This window comes from Copadichromis virginalis, linkage group LG8, assembly GCF_057382275.1.
Source record: "Copadichromis virginalis isolate Kocher_CV1m ecotype Utaka linkage group LG8, C_Virginalis_male_GT1.1, whole genome shotgun sequence".
NCBI classification, from domain to species: domain Eukaryota; kingdom Metazoa; phylum Chordata; class Actinopteri; order Cichliformes; family Cichlidae; genus Copadichromis; species Copadichromis virginalis.
The window spans coordinates 30,175,354-30,197,619 of NC_140625.1; the positions used below are offsets into that span (position 1 = coordinate 30,175,354).

At 44.6% G+C, this 22,266-nt stretch overlaps 1 protein-coding gene across 1 annotated transcript in view; it reads left to right on the forward strand.

Annotated features, from left to right (window-relative positions):
• The window catches only part of LOC146704038 (wings apart-like protein homolog), a 37,782-nt gene that overhangs the window by 9,376 nt on the left and 6,140 nt on the right, over positions 1-22,266 (forward strand). The window contains exons 5-19 of the mRNA XM_085467063.1: positions 1,431-1,819; positions 5,011-5,135; positions 11,511-11,606; positions 11,701-11,871; positions 11,961-12,097; positions 12,440-12,551; positions 12,837-13,082; positions 13,373-13,484; positions 13,579-13,676; positions 15,104-15,180; positions 20,002-20,138; positions 20,241-20,356; positions 20,502-20,675; positions 21,830-22,046; positions 22,135-22,223. Coding sequence (XP_085323189.1) covers positions 1,431-1,819; positions 5,011-5,135; positions 11,511-11,606; positions 11,701-11,871; positions 11,961-12,097; positions 12,440-12,551; positions 12,837-13,082; positions 13,373-13,484; positions 13,579-13,676; positions 15,104-15,180; positions 20,002-20,138; positions 20,241-20,356; positions 20,502-20,675; positions 21,830-22,046; positions 22,135-22,223 — 2,296 coding nt within the window. The remainder of the gene's footprint in view (positions 1-1,430; positions 1,820-5,010; positions 5,136-11,510; positions 11,607-11,700; positions 11,872-11,960; positions 12,098-12,439; positions 12,552-12,836; positions 13,083-13,372; positions 13,485-13,578; positions 13,677-15,103; positions 15,181-20,001; positions 20,139-20,240; positions 20,357-20,501; positions 20,676-21,829; positions 22,047-22,134; positions 22,224-22,266) is intronic.

Here is a 22,266-nt window from a genome sequence, read left to right on the forward strand (position 1 = left end):
GGCTCAGGGAGGGGCGGGGCCATCTGCTGCGACCGGTTGGGGTGAGAGAAGGAAGACGGGATAAAAGACATGCTGTGGAAGAGAGACAGAGGTTAATAACAGATATGATTCAATGCAGAGAGGTCTGTTAATACACAGTGAGTGAGAAAGGTGACTGGAAAGGAAAAACTCAATGCATCATGGGAATCCCCGGCAGCCTACGTCTATTGCAGCATAACTAAGGGAGGATTCAGGGTCACCTGGTCCAGCCCTAACTATATGCTTTAGCAAAAAGGAAAGTTTTAAGCCTAATCTTGAAAGTAGAGATAGTGTCTGTCTCCTGAATCCAAACTGGAAGCTGGTTCCACAGAAGAGGGGCCTGAAAACTGAAGGCTCTGCCTCCCATTCTACTTCTAAATACTCTAGGAACAACAGATCGACCTCATCCCTCAGTCAAACAACTCGCTCTGTCTCTTTTTTTTTCTTTTCTTTTTTAAGTAACTGAGTTGTGCGACATCTGGTGATGGACACAAAGCTTGATGATCATTCTCTTGAGTCCACATCCACAGCAGACCTGTAGAAAGTGATTCAGTAGGTCCATAAACAGAACCTGGATGCTGAACATGCCAGCACGAAGCACCCAGAGTACTTCATTTGAAATTGCAGCCACTAAAAGCATATTTTGAGTTTTAATATTTTATATTAAACTGCTTAATAAAATATTTGTAACAGACTTGGAGAGAAAATACAGATTTAAATCAGACTGTTTCAAAGTAGTTTATTATAACAAGCAAAGAGTCATTTAATATCAGGTTTGAGACGTTTGAGAGGAGAAAAACATAAAGCAAATACATAAAAATGCATGTAGGTAGTTGTTTATGCTGTGTGACTTCTCACAGGCACGGGGACATATTATTCAGTGAAAACCATCTATGATGCCTTTCATTTCACACATTTTACATCTTTACCATATCTCCGTCTCAGTGTGAGGCCGTGGGCCTCTTTGGTCTCATTTCAGTTGCTGAGACTTCATTTACTTCCACTCCACTGTAATATTTTGGCAGTTAGCGTAATGCCCTTTGTTTTGCCAAGAAGAACGAGCGCTCGGTGATTTAATTTTTTTCATTTGAATTAAATGACCTTGGTCACAGAAAAAAGTCCATCCATCTGAATTGCAGGGTTTTTTTCTTTTAAAATGCTGCAAGAAATCAAATTGATATTGATTTTGCTTTCATTACCTGGGCTGAAAACGATACATTTTATGAGGGAAAGTGTTAACTAGAATATGGTGGTTTGCCATTTCATGTTCGAGCTAATCATGAAACACGTTAGACTGAAGCCTGAAATGAAAAATCCTCTCCACAAGTATACTTTTACACATTAACATTCAGTTTTAATTAAGTCGTCTCAGCAGAATATTAACGCCGTTCCTCTGGATGTCCTCTCCGCAGGTTCAGGCAGACCCAGACCAAGTCGAAGAAGGACAGTAAGCTGGACCTGTTTGGCTTTGAGGACTCGGAGGCCCAGCAGGAGGAGAACAGTAGCGACAGCGCGGATGGCCGGTCCAGTTACAAAATCAAATACTTCGGTTTCGACGACATGAGCGACAGCGACGGCGCTGAAGACGACGGCGGCAGGGCTAAGGAGAGGAGGAGGGCCAAAAAGAAGGCCGCCATCACCACAGCGACCCCGGTGGTCACCATAGAGGAAATGCCAGCTGATGACCCGCCAGATCCGTTTGAAAGGCTGGAGGTCCAGGAGATGCTGGAGGTCCAGGAAAGGCCGGCAGTCAAGGAGAGCAAGAAGAACTCTGAGAAGCAGGAGAGCAGGATACGAACAGGTTAAAACACCAACACTGCCTGACTGATAACGCCGATGTAGTGATGAGGATATCTCGTGAAACCACCTTTTTTACAAAATCAGCCACAGAGCCGTGTGCAAAGTGTTACGGTAACATGAGCAGGCTTGTTGTTTTAATCCTGTGCATATCATCCAATTAATTAAGGAAGGACTGAGCTGAGTATCAAATAACATTCTGATCCCAGCTCGCCGACCTGGATCAGGTGTCTTGATTATGGACCTCTCCTTCAGTTTGACCTTTCCTTCAAGGTCAACACATTGATCTGCAGGTCAAAGTGATGATAATGATTTATAGAGCTACTTAAAAAGCATTCTCCGAGTGCTTCTTGTCTTTTCATATTTAAAATTTCTGATTTAAGTATAATCTGTGGTAACGTAAGCCAACACGACTGAAAAGCGTCGGCTCGACTCGCTCACTCGATCTCTTCAGTGTAACACTTGTTGGGAAGGTCCTGTTGTGTTATTTCATGTCTGGCGCCTCTGTTTGCTTCACACTGTGTGTGAGGTGTGTGCTCAGAGAGCAGGGAGAGGGGAACGGACTGCAGCGACAGCAGTGAAGACCGAAATGAAACTCTGGCGAATAAATTGGTCGAATAACATTTATTTGTTTTGCAAAGTTGAAACGATGTTCAAGTTTAGTTGGACGTCGCCTTATATGTGAAGTAGAGCTGGGCGATAGAATGATAACGATATGTATCGCGATATAACTTTTACTCGATAGAGAAATTAAGCTATCGCGATAGACCTCGCCGCTCTTGTCCTCTTAAAATAAAAAAAAAAATAAAAAAAATAAAAGTTTAGCCAATCCAAACTAAGTAGCGCAGAGCCGAACCAATCACAGCCGCAGCGTCACGTCGCGTGACTTGTTACGTACAGCACAAGTGCCAAGCCGCACGTGTGTTTGTTTGGGAAGCAGCCAGCGCGTAATGGAGGAAATGAGTGTGCCGACTAGAAAAATCAACCGAGCGTGACCGAAGAGAAAACAGATGATGGTTCCAATGCCGGAGAGATTGTCGAACGGAAGAGCCATAGAAGTTCCGTAGTGTGAAGGTATTTCGGCTATTTCAAGTCTGACAAAAACAGAGTAGCGTGCACTGTAAATTGTGCCGAAAGCAAGTCTGGAAATACAATAAACTGGTGCATGCGTCACACTGTGCGCCACGTTATTGTTTCGGTGAAATGAATTTCTACAATACTGTTAATTCTACTCTCTGCAGTGTTTAAATGCTTACATATACACACAGTTACTGTCCCTCCACACAGACGACTCGGTTCTGCTTCTATGCCCCAGCTTTGTTTACTTTTTCTCACCGAGGCTTCTAGACTTCTGATTGGCCAACATTTCTGCACGGTTAGGAATCTAGCGCCACCTGCTGCTTTGGCATGTTCATAGCAGCGTTTTCCTTCATTTCTGCCTTTATGTGTGGACGGGATTATTTTTAAAACGAAAACGGAAAATCTCCGTTTTCAAAAATACCCGTGTACGTGTGGACGTAGCCTCAGTCTCTGACTGGAAGCGCTAATTCGTCATTCGGCTTTTGTCAGACTAAAGTAACTGTTAAAACTGTATGAAAAGCTCAGCTATACAACAAGGAGAGATTGAGAATTTCCTTTTAGTTCTCAGTTTATTTGATACTGACAAAAGTTAGTCAGTTTTGTCTGTTCTTCTGTAACACAAACTAAGATTTATTTTTACAATTAATATTTTGTTTCTAAGTGGAATTGACAATTTAGTCTGTTTTGTTTGTTCTACTTTGAAACTTAAACGCTTTAGCGGCTGCCTTTTGTGTAGTTTGCAATATTTGCCTTTATTTATCTGAAAAAGTCTCATGTTCCTTAAGTACATCTACCCTGTTGAACTTATTATGGGAAATAAATATTTAAATAAAAACAAGCTGCTGATTATTTCACATTTTACTTGTGAGCAACGGCACATTTAAATCTTACAAATATAGTTATTTGGCTTATATCGTGATAGATATCGTTATCGCCTGAAATGAAAAAAACATATCGTGATATGAAAAAATCTCATATCGCCCAGCTCTAATGTGAAGCGATGATAAAACGGGGTTGTTGCACGCCTGCCCTGAGCCTGTTGACACATGCCTGTCTGAGTCTGACTGGGAAAACCCTCTGACACCAGTTTGCCAGTTGCGCTGTTTCTGGAACAGCCTTTTAAAGAGAGAGTGAGATTCTTAGCGGTCCTCCAGTGAACACAGATTTTTATTTTGTCATTATTTTAAGGTCACATCATAGAGTCTGTAGCTACGACAGTGTGCCGTAATTCCATATGAAATGGAATAAGATGAGATACACTTCATTTATTCCAAAAGTAAGGAAGTTACTGTGTAACAGCAGCCAAAACATTAAGCACAGCTTGTTTAAAAAGGGAAATGCAAAGATTTTAATAGGTTTGAACAGTTTATTTTAGTGGGTTAGCGTCACAAAATACACCAACACATTTTGCCCTGCACCTCATTCAGCTCGTAGGGTTTTTTCTTTTTCGTGTCTCTTGCACACTAAAGCAAACACCTTTTATTACATCAAACTCTGAGTCTCTGAATCTGGATTTTCCTTTTTATTACAGTATTTCCTTCTATGAGCGCAGGTGGTTTGAGGAGCATTCACATTACTCATCTTAAATGCAGAAGAATATAACAGCTCAATAGAATATATTTACAAAACGACAAGACGAAAAAAGCTGAATAAAGTAAAAATGGCACGATCGGGTGGAATAAAACTGGAGCTGTGTGTGCTTTTCTTGTTGTTTTGTGTATGGATAAACATTAGAGAAAGCCACCACGCCAGCATAGACTGAACACACGGACACACTCTAACAACAAACACAATCAGCTAATCCTGTTTCAGTATCCAGCAGGCGCTCACTGTTAGGACTGCTGGAAATGAGCTAAAGCTCACAAACACACAGTTTCATTTGACCTTGTTTCTAATAACATGGTTTTTTTTTCTCTCTCATGTGGAAAAACTCCTGGATTTAAACATGATGAAGAAGCGTGTGCTTTCAGATTCAGGCAGCTCATGAGCATATTGCTTCTTTCTATGTGTGCTGTTAAAAATAATTAGTTTGGCCAGGAGAAGGGCTTTAAAAGTATAAATAGATGTGACATAATCTCAAATTTAATTACTTAAAAAAAAAATGTTTCCCTGCAGATGTCCTGGACTTCTCAGAGGACAGCCTCAGGGTGGTGGCCAGCGGCCCGAGGAGGCCGCCTCAGGGCAAACCTGCAGAGAAGAACCCGGACACCCTCCGGAGGATCTTCAGTGCACAAAAGAAGGTCAGACGTGACACCGCTGCTGAGTCACATGAGGGTTTGCAGTGTTTATGTGACAGGCTGAGTGACTTAAGTGTGTTGAAATGTCACCTGGATGCACTGCAAACGTGTGGGCCAGGAAATCTCGTGCAGAGAGCCAGACTAAAACTTTATTTTGCCTTTATTTAACCAGGAAGCCCCTTGGCAGTAAAATCCTTTACAGCGGAGACAGGTCCAAAGAAGCACACAGTTACAGAGCTGCAAAGATATGAAACATAAACATCAGAAAACATGGAGGATAATAGAAAGTCTGGCTCATCAGTTACACAATAAAGGTCATACAAGTAATGGTCTAGTTAAACTTAAGAGTTAGGATTTGAGGAGCCACTGAGAAGAGCCAAAATCATAATACGGTTCATACATTATGGATTAGTAAATAAAATCTACTGGTGCTGTTGTCTCCTTTAGGCTTAGTTAGAGGCCAAGTAGCAGATCATTGCGTACAGTTGTAATATTCGTGCTGGATAATGAGAAGGATAACATGAATTGTGATATGCAGAGATTAGAGTCAAAGTGTCACCATAATTATAATCAGGAGCATTTAACAAATCAGAATCAGAATCAGAATACTTTATTGATCCCTGGGGGAAATTATTTTTTGTTACAGTGCTCCATTTTAAACCAACATTAAGACAAGACAGACAATACGCTAACTAAGAATGTGCTCACTAGAAGAAAGCGTGTCATCCAACCTGATAGCAAACATTTGTAGGATGAATGAGAGTGAAGAGCCCGTAAAACCAATCAGTGAACATCTTCATAAAACAAGAATTCAGACGGAATGAGCGGATGAAAATCAGCTGAAACCAAACACAAAGGAGTTTCATCAAGAAGCTCGTTAATCCATATGAACCTCTTCAGAGAAACATCCTCATCTCTAAATGTAAAACCAGGACTTGTTACAGAAAGAGATCTCAATGTACCTGTGGGGACGAGACTGTCCACCCACGTCCTGTATGACTCAGTACTGTGTGTGTGTGTGTGTGTGTGTGCGGGGGCGGGCAGAGCTGAGGTTTATCAGTGCATCGATGAGGGACAGACAGAGTTGTTTCTGAACATTTCTTGACTCCTAGTCTTTTATTTATCTGCCTGCTAATGGCCTCTACCTCCCCGTCTGCAAATCAGACTATTGATCTCATAAGAGCCGGGTCCCCGTTTCATAGCGAAGACGGATCGATGCTAGCGAGCCGCAGCGGTGGAAGTGCACATCTTAATATTACTGTAAATGAGTTGCCAGCGTCTCATACCTGAGGCGGTGTTTATCTCCTGTCCTCTCATCAGGTGAAAAACTTGAAGTGAGAGATTAATTGGACTTACTTGCATTAAACTGTAGGAGTGTTTTTAATCAGGCCTCTCTGCCGCTTCCGTACTTTTCCGAGTTTGTCCTAATGAGCTCTGCGACGCCTCTCTATTACAGCCGCGTGTTAATTGTGTTCTCTTTAGTTTGCAGGCGTTTTAACTTTGTTTGAAAAGGTGACGCGTGATTATCGTTTTAATTAGTAAGACTGATTTCTGCATCCAAATTAGTTTTGCGGCAGCGTGTCAGGATTTGTTGGAATGTGGTAATTTGTACCAGAGTTTCTGCCTCTGGAGTTAATACCGCAGGCTGCTTTTGCTCCGCTGATTGTCCTTTTAGTGCCCTATCTTTGGGAATCTGCTGATCCAGTATTGTTTTCCCCTCACTTTAACATGCTGCAAATGCATTGGAGTCATCTTATTATAAGGTTGTGTAAGGCAAAGGACCGCTGCAGCACTGTGAGCAGACTCAGCAGAGCCAATAAAGGAATTAAAGTTGTAGCTGAAATCCTGAAACTCGATTAAAAAGAAAGATGTGTTGATCGCAGCTGATCTTATCTGCCTAATTAGCCTCATATTTGCCTCATGCAACCTCATATGCTCTTTCAGCATGTCAGGTGGGTCCCATGCCAAAATGATCTATGTGAGGCATTATCTAAATTAACTTTCATTTCAGTGGCAGGGGTTTTCCACCTGGAAGTTGTTCTTCCATCCCATCTTTGCAGCTGGAGACTTGCTTTCAGCTCAGGATTCGTTGAATGTTCGATGTCTCTTATACTGTCAACAAACCCTCAAGTTAAGAAAAAAATCTGCAGTTCCTCTAATGTCCACTTGAGGCTCCCTCTAAAAGTTACGGTTTAATTTTGCAGCAGGCAAAGACTCCATGGTGTTCTTCTTATTGCTCACCTGTTTAATTTTTCCTATAGAGGCATGACTGCTTTCAGTGATAGCTACCTGTGTTTTAGCTTTTTGAGTTTTCATGGCCTCCTTTCTAATTATTAGGGTTGGACGATTGGACGAATATAACGACTACTTTTTACAAGGGGGATTTATTTATCTGATTGCCCATGAGTGAGTTTGCTAATAATGATGGCGCTAATAAAAGCAGTCAACAGAAAAAAAAATAATAGCGCTGTTTTAACAGCACCCTCTTTCATCTGCGAGCAAATGCCCCCACCTCAGCGTGCGCCCAAGTGCTTGTTGATGGAGCTGTAGAAGCTGGTGATAGCCTAGCATAGCACGTGCATGCTCATGCAAGTTAGTAGTGTTTGAGTACTTTGCTCGCACCATACATCTGCACGAGCGGCACACAGCTTTGGTTACATCCTTTGGCTTTAAACCAAATAAAAGACGTAAACCTAAGAAATCCCAAATTGGTGACTTTATTATTATTATTATTATTTTTAGCGCTGTCAGCGTTAATGCGCCGTCATCACGACTAAAGCGATTAACAATTAACCCATCTGGAGTCAAAATCCCTGAAATGTCTCTTGTCAACGCATTTTGGCAGTTTGTCCTAATTTTGTTAATTCTGCGCTCAAGATGGGTCGAGAGCGTTAAAAATTGTAATCGTGATGACCGCGTTTAAACCACGTTAGCGCTGACAGCGGTTTTTGGGGGGGGATTAGTTCGTCTATGTTTGGACGACTTCTGTGTTGTAAACGCACAAATCAGTCTGCGCGTGATTACATTGCTCCGCCCATCAAAAAGTCTGCACATGCGCGAATATATCGTCCATCGGCGATTGTTGGACTGACGATTGCGGGTTGGCAAATTTGTACATATTGCCCAACCCTACTAATTATATGTAAACTTTACAGTCATACCTCATAGATCTCCGATACATACAGGTTGTATGACATGAAAAAGGAACTTTGGAGGTGGGAAACATACTAACTTCACACCGAATCACAAGACACTTTAAAACTGAAATTCTTCAGAATCCACAGCACTTCCAGCAGCCTTCTTTTATATACAGGCTTTGCTTTAGAAAGGGGAAATGCTTTGCTCATTTTGCTCCTCGTGTCTTCTGCACAAACGTATTTATTGCACTGCAGTCTAGTTGCACGCTTTGAAATGACCTGATTGGTTTGCTCTGATAGTCTGAAGCCTGTCCTGGGTATGAGATAGCTTTTGAATCTGTGCACCTGCAGAGAACATTTGAAGTGCCAAAGTATGAAGTTAATTTCCTCCCTGTTACAGACAAGCAGTAATGGCATTAGAAGACACGGTGCCCATAGGAGCATAATAACGCACTTAATGTACTCTCTCATCCTCTCTTCTTCTCCAGTTTCATGCTCTGACTCCTAAAATAACTTTCCTCCCTCTCAGTTGAATTTCTGTCTCCATCGCTTTGTCTTGACCGCTTCATCATACTATTTACCTCCCTGTATTACCCCCTCCCCCGGGCCGCAGTACAGCCCAGATCTCGCTCCATCTCCCATTAACGTGATCGAGAGCAAGAGAGGAGTGCAGCTCATTATAAAAATAATAACCCTCGGAAGTGAGCGGCCTACGGTGGAGTCGTCAGAACTCTGCTTTGATTACAGTAAACTGTACGTCTGTGCCATCAGATGAGCCTGGGCGTTGTTAGGTTATTGAGCTGAGGACTCTGGGAGATATTAGATGTTACCATAATGACAACACTTGGACAGGCTCATCCATATTTAGGAGATGGCGCTGGCTTTGTTTGGGGAATGTTTTTAAGGGACGAGCGGTTATTACATCCATAACAGTGACCCTCTCCACTGTCCTAATGTCGTTCATTCCACTGCTGTACCATAAAGACTCTTGTATAAAATCTACAAAATTACCACACACACACACACAGGATGGGTGCTGGGGGTGAAACAAGCACACAACAGCATAACTGGAGCGTGCCTGCTCTTTAACACAAAGTAACACGCGGCATCGCCGCCTTAACTTCCATGGTTCGGTCACACGGCGCTGGTATCCGCTTCACATAGGATTTGATTTTACTTTCCGCCTCCGTGAGTCTGCTGCTGTGCAGGTGGCAAAGCACCAACTGTGCGTGTGCTCTAAGCAGTGAGCTTCAGAGAAGGATGACAGGAATGAGTAATCACCCGTCCTGCCGATGGACACAGTCACGATGACGTCGCCACGGCAAAGTTTTTTTGTGATTGCAGTCCTGATGTTTGGGGAGTCTTTACTGCAGACTGAGTGTTATTTACGGCCCAAACACGCAGAGAGGAGCGGACAGACGGGAGAAATGAAACGATGTTCATCAAGTTAACATCAACGTGTTACCTTGGCGCCAGTGCAGCGAAAGCTTACCAATCAGTGGTAACCGAGCATAATGAGAGGGAGAAGCTGACGGGGAGAGAAAAGTTTATCAGAGAAAATCTGTAGGCATGCATGAAATGTCTCCAAACTGTTTGCCCTTTGCTCTTCGCTTTCTCAGTTCCATGTTCACTCTGGCACTGGGCCCTGGTGGGAAAGCCAGAATCAGAGAGCTGTCCGAACCAAATATGCTCCCCACACTACACTACTTTCATATTCTGATCATGGTTTTCCTGCCATTCTGACCCCTCCGGTGAAGTCGGGATAACTAATTCACGAGGTTTGGCAGTGAAGTTGTAGTTTGCTCCTAATGCACACCCGCAATGCCAAAAACAGCGTGTTTTTGTTTTTTCTAATATTCTTAATCTGGCCCATAGCAGAGTTCACCCCCCTCTCATCTGTCCCATACTTCTTAGCAGCAGGTGGGCGGGGCGGGTGGGCTGGGTGTCTGCCTGTGTCATTCAGATTACTGTCGCAGGCTTTAATTTGGTGTGTTGATGTTCCAGCACAGCAAAGCTCATCCCCAAACTCCCCTTTGTCTCTGCTTATTAACCCCGCGGTGCAGAAATCCCCTCCCGCCCCACCTCCTCACCGCTCTTCTCCTCAGCCAACTCTCTCCGCTCGTCCTCTTTTGTTTTTCATTATGAATGCCCCGGCAACCACCAACCACAGGTTTGGCAAAAATATACAAAGAGGACAGAAGATGAGCCAAGGATGAGGGTGGACGGTGGCGTGGGAGGGTGTGTGTGTTTGTTTTTTAAGTGTGTGTGCGTGTGTGTGTCCTGCTGTTTGATCAACGCTGGCAAACTCTGCTCAGTTTAATGCGCTTCCCCTCCTCCGTTTCTGCTTCACCCTGAGCATCAGTTTCTATCCACTATGTTCTCTTTTATTTATCTGCTCTCCTCGATTGTTTCAAGTCGATTTTATTTATTGATTTTTATTCCAAAAGTTCTTTTAAAAAATCATAAAGATACAAAAGAGCAGTTGGTCCACGGTGAACAGCAAAGGCTTCTGTCTGGTGACACAGTAAAAATACAGAACTTGAAATATTGAATTTAATATTTTTAGAAATTTGGAGAAAATCAGGAGTCAGAAAAGGTTTAAAAAATATAAATTAAGTCAGTTTTCTTCTTCTCCCCCCCCTGAGAATGGCACGTCGACTGCACGTGTGCAGAAATGCATGTCATACCGGTTATAACAGGTTCCAGATAAATGGAGCGGAGTTCACAACGGCTGCTTAGTTTTTGTTCTCATTTAAAATAAATATTGACCCTGTACCATATTGCCCTAAAAATCCTCTGCTGTGGGTTCTCACATTAAACACTTTGGTTCAGAACATGTCTGGATTCGAGCGTCTTGGTTTCTGTCTGTTATCCACCAAACTCTCCTGAATTTGAGATGCTTTGCTTTAGTAACAGTTGAATTATTCAGTGTAATCTTCTCACACTTTAGTTTTGTTTGGTTTGTTGGCTCCGGTTTTGAAGCCTTGACTTTAACTACGGTGTTAGATTTGTACAAGTGCATCCTTTTGCTGGTGCTGTGCAAACACACACATATTTGTGTGCTCAGTAGCATCCCACGACACAGCAGGGCTCGTTGTTTGTCAGGTATTTCATTAATACTGCTGTAAAAAGCACCCACAGCACAGTGCACGCTGAAGCCTCAAGTGGCCATTTGAGGAACTGCATGTCTGTTTCCAGCTTCTGCGATGTTTATGTTTTTATATGTTTGTTTGTTTTTCAGTCTCCCACCAAAGCGGTGTACAACGCCAGGCACTGGACATTGGAGAGCGAAGAAGAGCCCCTTCCGCCTTTCTTCGCGCGATCACAGACGACTCCCGTAAGTCTCGCTTTCAGACCAAACATTCGATTTCAGCCTGCATCAAAAACAAAGCAGCTGCAGCTTACTCATGTCAACCTTGCTCCGTCTCCAGGCCTCAGCCTCAGCTGGAGGCTCCAGTAAGGAGCCCTCTAACTCTCAGAAGGACGATGGTGTGTTCAAGGCTCCGCCCCCTCCTCCAAAGGTCACAAAGTGTGTCACTGTCCCTACAGATCCATACCAGGACACCGTCACTGCACTCAAGTGTCACAAAGAACATAAAGAGGTGCACAGAAAATGTTCTCCTTGAGCTCGTTGCACATCACGCTGAAGAAACACCAGAAACATCAACATGTCTCTCATTGTGCTTTGCAGCTGTACACAGTCGTCCAACACGTGAAGCATTTCAACGACGTGGTGGAGTTCGGGGAAAACCAGGAGTTCACCGATGACTTTGAATACCTAGCTACTGGTTTGAAGAGCGGACAGCCTCTCAACACGCGATGCCTTAGGTGAGAGTCTCCACGTTCCATGGGAAGTTAAAATTTTCCCATATTTACCAACAACAGTCCAGCAGCCAGTGATTACAGGTGATATTTACACCCCTCGTACACTCACTTTCTGGTTATAACAACAATACAAATGAGATGAAACCAGCTGTGGAGGTTGCCTTGCAGTGTCTAACACGTATCGGAGTTCAGATTTGGGAAGTGGGATATAAAGTGTTTGAAATTTGGGATGAGCATCGGGGCGCTAATGAAGGAGGCAGAGCGTTACATTTTCAACATTTAAACCTCGTTTTCACACTTACAAACACTCATTTTGTGTGTTGATGTTCTGTGTTGTGTCTTTAGTGTGATCAGCCTGGCTACACGCTGCGCCATGCCCAGCTTCAGGATGCACCTCAGGGCCAGAGGGAAGGTGGCTCAGGTCTTCAAAACGCTCAACGATGCCCCACAGCACCCGGTGAGGGTCAGCAGCTGAGCACTGAGCCCCGACTCAGTGCTGTTCACTTTTGTTATTTGTTGTTTTACATCCAAAATTCAGAATTTGTTGTTTAACAGAATGAACAAATAATTTGGTGAGAACTGATTCTGGGTCAGGTTAGTGAGTAAATACGCTGAAATCCAGTGTCTGTAATCTGGAAACAAATGTTCAAAAAAACCAAAGAAGGTGACCTCTGAGAGAGCTGAAGGAAGTTTGAGAACAACAGTAAATAATTTAAAGTTTCTTTTTCTGTCTCCTCTGCAGAACTTGGCTCTGTGTACAGCCTCTCTCATGTACATCCTGAGCAGAGACCGGCTCAACATGGATCTGGACCGGTCCTGCCTGGACCTGATGCTCCGCCTGCTCGAACTGGACCAGGACCAGGGGGGCGGGAATGGGGCGGACTCCACGGTCCATTTCAGTGCCAAGGAGATCGCCAAAATAAAGGAGAAGATCAGGAAGCTGTGCGACACGGTGCACAACAAGCACCTGGACCTGCAGAACATCACGGTACACAAACGCACGCGGTGGCGACGTTAACATTACACGTGTTCAGAGGGCGGAAAAAGCTTTGAGCGATTATTTCAACTGCTCCAGTCGGGGTGACTCACAGACTCCCACATGTGTCAGGATGTTTCTCACAGATCTGTTAGAGCTGAGCCAGAAAAACACAAAATTCAACTTCTACAACCACAGGAAGCGGCCCACGGTGCACAGAATAACTCCAACGTGTTAAACGTGTGAAGTGATGCTTGAGAGTTTAGATTTAAGCTCCTGACTCCTCCTCCTTCTCCCTACAGACGGGTCATTTGGCCATGGAGACGTTGCTGTCTCTGACTTCGAAACGAGCAGGTGACTGGTTCAAAGAGGAGCTGCGGCTGCTGGGAGGACTGGACCACATAGTAGACAAAGGTCGACCATTACACAGAAGTCCAGCAGAAAGAGGAAAACTGTCAAGCGTTTCATTTCTCACCTCGTGTCCTTGTTTTGGTTTCTCTGCCCACAGTGAAGGAATGTGTGGATAACTTGAACCAAGAGGACGATAAGGAGAAGCTGGTGTCGTCTTTGTGGGGGGCTGAGCGGTGTTTACGCGTGCTGGAGAGTGTAAGTGCCAAATCAAAATAAGAAAAGACGTGACAGGGTTTTGTTTTTAAAGTCCACTTGTGTTCTTTTTTATAAGCCTGCGAGGCTCAGAGCAAAATGTAATTGGAAATAAAAAAACAGATATACACACACATTATTACTTTGATGCCAAAAACAGAGAATATAAAGTATCAAAGTGAAAAGAAGCGTTCAGTTAAACTCGGCTGGTGCGAACAGGCGAGGAAGTTTGAGCCGACATGCTTCCTTCGCTGGGAGACATGTTTGTTGTTCTACACAAAGACAAATTAAATTATGGGAGGGGGAAATGAACTGTGAGGAAACCTTATTAAAGTTTTACAATTATCTTTGGGCCTGCTGACGTCCACTTACTCAAATGTTTTGTACCAGTGACGACCGTGACAAGCAGACCACAGACTACAACCTCTCAGCTCCCTGAGTGTGGCAAAGTGGCATCGCTGCACAAATGCTGTTTACACCCTGTGCCCCTCCCGATCACATAGTACGACTACGTTAAATCTGTAGTGTTTATTTATTTATTTCTTTACAGCTGAGCCAGAAAGCACCAAAAAGTTTGGTCTGGCCAAAAACATCCAAACAACAGAAATGCCTCCTTTCCACGAGCACCTGCTCTGCTCGGCTCCACTCGCCTCTGGTAGTTTTCTGTTACGACTGAGTACCACTTAAATAGGGTGCTGTTGTTATAGCAACGCAGACCAAAAGCCCCGTACCGTCACGGCAATGGAGGACGCCGAGGTGATGCTAAATCAGTGCTGGACCATGGCACTGGTTTGTGTGCGGTCATTTCCCTCGTTGTTTGGGGGTTTGATTCGTGCGGAGTCGCCGCTCTCATGACTCATCTAGTGATGTCACTCCCTGGCCAATCAGCAGTTTGCTGTCTGTTTATTGCATTCTCAGCTTGCTTGGAGCCCCACCTGAGCAGGCACCAAAACCAGGCTTTACCACCTAATGAGCAACGCTAAAAACCAAGTCAAGCCAAGCTGAGTAGGTACTTGTGGAAAAGAGGCTTAAGATGATACTGATGAAGAGTTAGGTTCTTCCTAGCTAGCATAAAACTACTGGTTCTTTTGAACCATCAATGAGCTATTTGCTGACCTCTTTGATCGTACAGCTGGGGCAGTTTGATTAGACGTGGAGGTCTGGGTCCCACCCGCTCAGTCACGTTGAAGCTTCTGTCAGCTTCTGCTCGTCGTCACGTTTCCCGACATGTTTGTTCAGAAAAGGTTTAACACCTGTTTTGATGTTTGAAAATCAAAACCATCACTCAATTTGACAGTTGGCTTGAACGTGATGATGGTGTTTCAAACGTATTCTGTTTGGAGAAGCGTCCTCACACTGGAGCAGAGAGCCAGGGTAAAAATAGCGAGTTCATTGGTGCTCTCCTGCTGACTGTGTGTTTGCACTCATAGGTGACCGTCCACAACCCCGAGAACCAGAGCTACCTGATCGCCTACAAGGACTCGCTGCTCATCATCTCTTCTGCAAAGTGAGTGATTACACACGCTCCTCACCCCTGATGTGTTCGTGTGGAGCCGCTCGGCTCTGTGTGCTTAGATTCAGCAGTTTTTATCAGGTGGCACGTCTGCTGAAAACTTCTACTTTGTACTCGCTGTTTTGTTGCCTTTTCCTCTTTTATCATCTTTTTGTGCCGTTCCAGTCGGGTTTCTGAGCAGAGATGGACGCAAGCTCTCCACTGTTATTGTGAAAATCAGTAAATGTGGTGATGTAACAGCAGAATCTTTAAACCCGGTCACATTGAGCCCAGATTACCTCAGCTGCTGTACAGGGAGTGCAGAATTATTAGGCAAGTTGTATTTTTGAGGAATAATTTTATTATTGAACAACAACCATGTTCTCAATGAACCCAAAAAACTCATTAATATCAAAGCTGAATGTTTTTGGAAGTAGTTTTTAGTTTGTTTTTAGTTTTAGTTATTTTAGGGGGATATCTGTGTGTGCAGGTGACTATTACTGTGCACAATTATTAGGCAACTTAACAAAAAAACAAATATATACCCATTTCAATGATTTATTTTTACCAGTGACACCAATATAACATCTCCACATTCACAAATATACATTTCTGACATTCAAAAACAAAACAAAAACAAATCAGCGACCAATATAGCCACCTTTCTTTGCAAGAACACTCAAAAGCCTGCCATCCATGGATTCTGTCAGTGTTTTGATCTGTTCACCATCAACATTGCGTGTAGCAGCAACCACAGCCTCCCAGACACTGTTCAGAGAGGTGTACTGTTTTCCCTCCTTGTAAATCTCACATTTGATGATGGACCACAGGTTCTCAATGGGGTTCAGATCAGGTGAACAAGGAGGCCATGTCATTAGTTTGTCTTCTTTTATACCCTTTCTTGCCAGCCACGCTGTGGAGTACTTGGACGCGTGTGATGGAGCATTGTCCTGCATGAACATCATGTTTTTCTTGAAGGATGCAGACTTCTTCCTGTACCACTGCTTGAAGAAGGTGTCTTCCAGAAACTGGCAGTAGGACTGGGAGTTGAGCTTGACTCCATCCTCAACCCGAAAAGGCCCCACAAGCTCATCTTTGATGATACCAGCCCAAACCAGTACTCCACCTCCACCTTGCTGGCGTCTGAGTCGGACTGGAGCTCTCTGCCCTTTACCAATCCAGCCACGGGCCCATCCATCTGGCCCATCAAGACTCACTCTCATTTCATCAGTCCATAAAACCTTAGAAAAACCAGTCTTGAGATATTTCTTGGCCCAGTCTTGACGTTTCAGTTTGTGTGTCTTGTTCAGTGGTGGTCGTCTTTCAGCCTTTCTTACCTTGGCCATGTCTCTGAGTATTGCACACCTTGTGCTTTTGGGCACTCCAGTGATGTTGCAGCTCTGAAATATGGCCAAACTGGTGGCAAGTGGCATCTTGGCAGCTGCACGCTTGACTTTTCTCAGTTCATGGGCAGTTATTTTGCGCCTTGGTTTTTCCACACGCTTCTTGCGACCCTGTTGACTATTTTGAATGAAACGCTTGATTGTTCGATGATCACGCTTCAGAAGCTTTGCAATTTTGAGACTGCTGCATCCCTCTGCAAGATATCTCACTATTTTTGACTTTTCTGAGCTTGTCAAGTCCTTCTTTTGACCCATTTTGCCAAAGGAAAGGACGTTACCTAATAATTATGCACACCTGATATAGGGTGTTGGTGTCATTAGACCACACCCCTTCTCATTACAGAGATGCACATCACCTAATATGCTTAATTGGTAGTAGGCTTTCGAGCCTATACAGCTTGGAGTAAGACAACATGCATGAAGAGGATGATGTGGACAAAATACTCATTTGCCTAATAATTCTGCACTCCCTGTATATCCTGTGTGTGTCATCGCCATCATCTTTTTGTTGCTTCATTTCCTGGTTGTGACATCCTGTCAGTCATAGCGGTGACCTTTCGACCCTGACCCCTGCTGTCAGCAGAGTCTCCGCTTTGGTCTCTGTTCATTCTTTAGTGTGTTTTAGTCGTTGAGGTGTTCTGATTCATACAGACAGACCAGATTTTGTGCGTTTACGGTTTATTTTATACATTGGTTGAATTTAATTATAATTCATACTAAATAAACAAAGAGAACTTATTAGTGAGCTTCCTCAAACTCTAAGTTTGAGGAAATTTTACAGCTGGCTGTGTCAGCGCTGCTGTCTACAGCAGTGAAATGCTCTGTTTTGTATTGAAGAATAAACAGTTAAAATCTTCCCTCTAATCATTTGTGGATTCATCACATTTCTGTCCTGTGACGTCTGATTTTCCACCAGCTTTCCAGGTTTTACATGTACGACTGGCACAAAGTGCTTTTCTGGTCTTTATGACCACTTTATCCAGCAAGTCGCATTCACCCGTTCTCACATTCACACCTCTGGCCGTGTTGCACCATTTAATCTCACCTGAATCTTTGGCCTGTGGGAGGGGCTTAACGCAGTCACCTGGAGAACATGCGCGGCACAGCGAGGCCCAGCTGATCCGACTACGTAAACATGAACCGGTCAAGTGAGCACCTGACGTCAGCCCAGCCTCGGGTCCCTCCGTCGGTAAACTGAAGCTCCTCTCAGCTGCAGAATGATGCACCAATCTCTGTACTCACTGTTCATCAAGTCAAACTCCAGCATCTGTCGCGCTGCGCTGAGTTAATTTACCTTCTTGCGTCCTTTGTGTGACCGGACCTTTGCCCTCTGCAGAAGGTCTGCAGTGAGGGTGGGGGTCGAGGATGATGAGGATGAAGGTCGAATGGCTCGACAAAGAGCTGCTGTTCCCTCAGGCGGGTGACACAGGCCTCAGTCTGAGCCTTCAGCTGTCCGCTGCGCTAACTCGATTAACCCCAGAAACTGCGGGGTGAGTGGGAGAGCGAGCACCGCCATCTAAGCTCTCTCTCTCACACACGCAGCTGAAACTGTGAAGTTACTCTCACACACTCCAACAGTGTTTACTCTTCATCACTCACTCCTGTTTTCCTCCTCTTCCTCCTGACTCCTCCTGGTTCCCGCACACGCTGCCCTCATTGTTTCAAACCAAACTCGACCCTGAGCTGCTTTGAGACTTTCAGCTGTCTGCAGGATTAATTTAATAAGCCCCGTAACAACCCCATCTCTCTCTCTCTCTCTCACACACACACACTCACACACACACACACACACACACACACACACACGTCCTTTTGCTTATTGACGAGCCTCGTCTGCATCTGGACACAAACGCATCACTCTGTTAAATTAAGCAGAGCGAAATGTAAAAGTTGTGAATATGAAGCCTGTCACAGAGCGCCCAGCTGTGTGCTGCACCCTCCTGACCCGGACTCATTGCTGATAGAATTATCATATAAAGGAAGTTAATGATGCTCCTTGTTTTATTTTTGCCTGCACTTGTTGTCTTGACTGTATTTCCCTGTAAGTGAACCAGAAGAGTGAAAGCCCAGCTTAAGGCCAGACTTAGCAAATCTGGAACTGTTGAACTCTGATGAAGCACCTCTGAGCTGCAGCGAGACGATGAATGCGATGAGCTCGTTCAGTCCTGGTGTCGGTTCCACGCCCCATAAATGGGAGATTTAAGGCAGGAGGGACACTCGGCATAAACTCTGTGTCGGAGCAAACCTGCTAACAGGGCCGTCTGTAGCGTGTTTTAACAGATGGATGTAGCCACCATACAGTCACATCTTTGACCCTTTTTGTCTCAGTGTTAGTATTTTGGTCACAATCATGTTGGGTTTTCCACCCAGAGGCACTTAGCTGAGCTATCAAACAACACAAACAGTGTTGTTCATCACACAGATAACCTGGAGCTCAGGTTTCTCGGATGGTCTTTGAGCAAAATTAACTGCACAGCAGGTCTTATTATTTGACAGACAATTGCATTAAAATGCTCTAAAAGGCTACAGTAGCACAAGCACGGTGCAGAGGTGCAGTTCACTGACGGCCATCCGTGTCAGTACAATGAGTCGCGCACCTAATAATGCAAACTTTAAGCCTTAAAACAGTTTAAATGTCTTGATTTTCAGAAAGGGGTCGATTGAGAGGACTAAACCGTATTTCTGTATCAGGCTGTGAACATGTTCATTCCTGCTGTACAGTTGGATATTTGAACACTGCAGTCTGTGGGGACTGACTCACTCATGGAGCCGGCCCCGAGTGGACATTTGAGGAACTGCAGTTTTTAGCATTTGCAAGTTTCCACGTTAATTTTCCAAAGGTGGACCAAGTATTTCTGCCTCATTTTTACATTCATGTCTAAGTCATTTCTCCTCTTTTCCCTTCTCTGTACCCCACAATCAGTTTCCTGTGACACACCACCTGCCATTTTTTTTTCTCCTTCCTCTCGTTGTGTCCTGATGTTCAGACTCTGGTTTCTGCTCTGTTTTCAGTCACCACTGTCATTAGATTTAATTTGGTTATTTACATCAGGCTGCTGCCCTGCCTTGCCCCTCTGCGGTTGCAGCCGTCCTCAAGAAAGAGTGAGTGTGTGTGAATGCTGCTCTGTTTTATGATGGAGTAGAAAAGGAAGGAGGCGAGTCATGTTCAGACATCTGGATGTGAGCGCAGTTTGCACTGATGACGATCAAGTGACTGTAAATGAAAAGGAGGACCAGGTGAACCCGCATGGACCGGCTCATTTTAGCTTGAATTTCTTGGTAACACAAAGGTTTATGGGACATTTGTTCAGAGTTATCAGTGTGCAGCCCTTTCAGTTATGTGTTTAGCACTTGGTAAGTAAGGTCAGTAATTATTTGGAAGAAATATTGAGTCTAGTTCTGTGAAGTTACCGGGCCTCTCTTTGTCTGTCAGGGCGCTGAGCAGGTGTGAGGAGATGATCCAGCGTTACAGCAGGGAGGTGAAGTCCGACAGAGCCGCGGTGGGGAAAGCGGTGGAGGACTGCATGAGGGCCATCATAGGAGTCCTGCTCAACCTGACACATGACAACGGTTAGTGCACCAAAACACTCCAAACACACTTTACTGCGGCTTATTGAAACACTTAAACATTATTAATCTGATGGATAAACGTGTGTGAAACTCGGTCTGCAGAGTGGGGCAGCACGAAGACGGGAGAGCAGGAGGATTTGATAGTGACGGCTCTGAACTGTGTTCTCAAAGTCCCTCAGTATCTTCCTCAGGAGCAGAGGTTCGACATCAGAGTACTGGTGCGTATTAAACATGAGTGATGTGACTGTTTCCATCACAGGTTTGGGTTAAAATTAGACTTAAAGTGGTATTAATGTTGACAGCAGTGAAAACAGAGTTAAAATGACTGACCCATGAGTGCCACTGTGTGTTTGCTGCGTTCAGGGTCTGGGTTTGCTCATCAACCTGGTGGAGTACAGTGCCAGGAACAGGTACTGCCTTATGGAGATGGAGATGGAAGGGGGCCAGGGTCCCTGCGACTCCACCGTCCTGCTCAACCCTCAGCACCAGGACATCGCCAGCACGGGCCCGCTGAGCGCCATCGCTGCTCTTGTACAGGTACAAACTCAGGAGTGGATGGAAAACCCCAAAGAAGAGTACGATAAACGTGTGTGAAACTCGGTCTGCAGAGTGGGGCAGCACGAAGACGGGAGAGCAGGAGGATTTGATAGTGACGGCTCTGAACTGTGTTCTCAAAGTCCCTCAGTATCTTCCTCAGGAGCAGAGGTTCGACATCAGAGTACTGAAGTGAAGTCGCCACTTTACAAACATAAATGTCCATATTTTAGGAACAAACTATCAAAATGTTTTGTTTTTGTAAATCCGGTTATTTTTTTTAAAGTTTTCGTTTGTATTAAAACTTTCTGCAGCTCAGAGAGGAGCGAGTGTGGATCTGCTGCACTCTCTGTCACTTCAGTTGGTTTATTTCACCAGAAAAGGGGAAATTTCCCTCCCAGAATAGGCTCTAAAATAATACTGGATGCTTTTAAATTCTTTCTCACATGCCGACCTTCATTCAGATTCATCTCGGTGCTCAGTGTGGACCCTTCTCAGTTTGGAAGGAGAAAATAAACCTTTGTATGAGCGACGTCTCGTCGTGGGTAGTTTTGGTGTCATGTGTCAGGTGTAGAGTTTAGTTTTCTGCTTCCCTCTAAAACAGTTAAGATCAGACTGAATTGAATTTGTCTCCTGGTGTTCAGACGATTCACAGCATTAAAAGAAAAGGCTGATCATTCCCTCACTGCGTCTTTGATTAATGGAGCACAATCATGATTAATGTCTCCAGCAGCAGCTGTGAGGAATATTTCAAGCTCACTTTTATGTTTTAGCGTGAAAATTAATGCTCGCGTGATCCTCTGAGTTGAGTTTGTTTCGTCTGCGTTTTGTTCTCTTCTGCCGTCTTACTCAGCGTTTCCCATGAGCTCCATTAAGTCGGTCCTAAATATCAGTCACTGCCTGTCAGGAAACCATCTGTGAACTGTTTTCATGGATGTAGTTTCTGCATTTGAAAAGTGCATAAACCTGCTCTTTTATTCTGTCCAGCAGGGGGCGACCCCTCTGCTGTAAAAACAATCAGATGGTATCGAAATCTGAGAGGAAGTTATTGGGAAACTTTGGCTAGCTTCAAATCTTATTGAACACAAAATGATGATCGTGTATATACAGCCTATAAATCGCTTGGCGTTGGTTCTGATGTTCTCTGTCGCCCTCAGCTGTTCCTGCAGCGGGAGCGGGCCGCCGTCCTGGCCGAGGCCCAGACCGACGACCTCATAAAGGAGGCGCCGAAAGCTGCTTTGGACCAGAGCGGCCAGTGGCAGGAGACGGGCGGCGAGATCCAGTGGGTCGCCAACGACAACGACTCCGACAAACAGGACGAAGGCAAGAAGAAGAAGGAGGACGAGGAGGACGAGGAGCTGGACCTAAACAAAGGTACAACCAGAGTGTGGCTTTGATCACTCCTGACGATCGTTACCATCGAGCAGCAAAAAGTGAGACATGATCCTCGTTTCTGTCCCAGCTCTGCAGCATGCAGGGAAGCACATGGAGGACAGTATTGTGGCCTCCTACACGGCACTGCTGCTGGGCTGCCTATGCCAGGGGAGCCCGGTGAGTCTGACACACACACACACACACACACACACACACACAC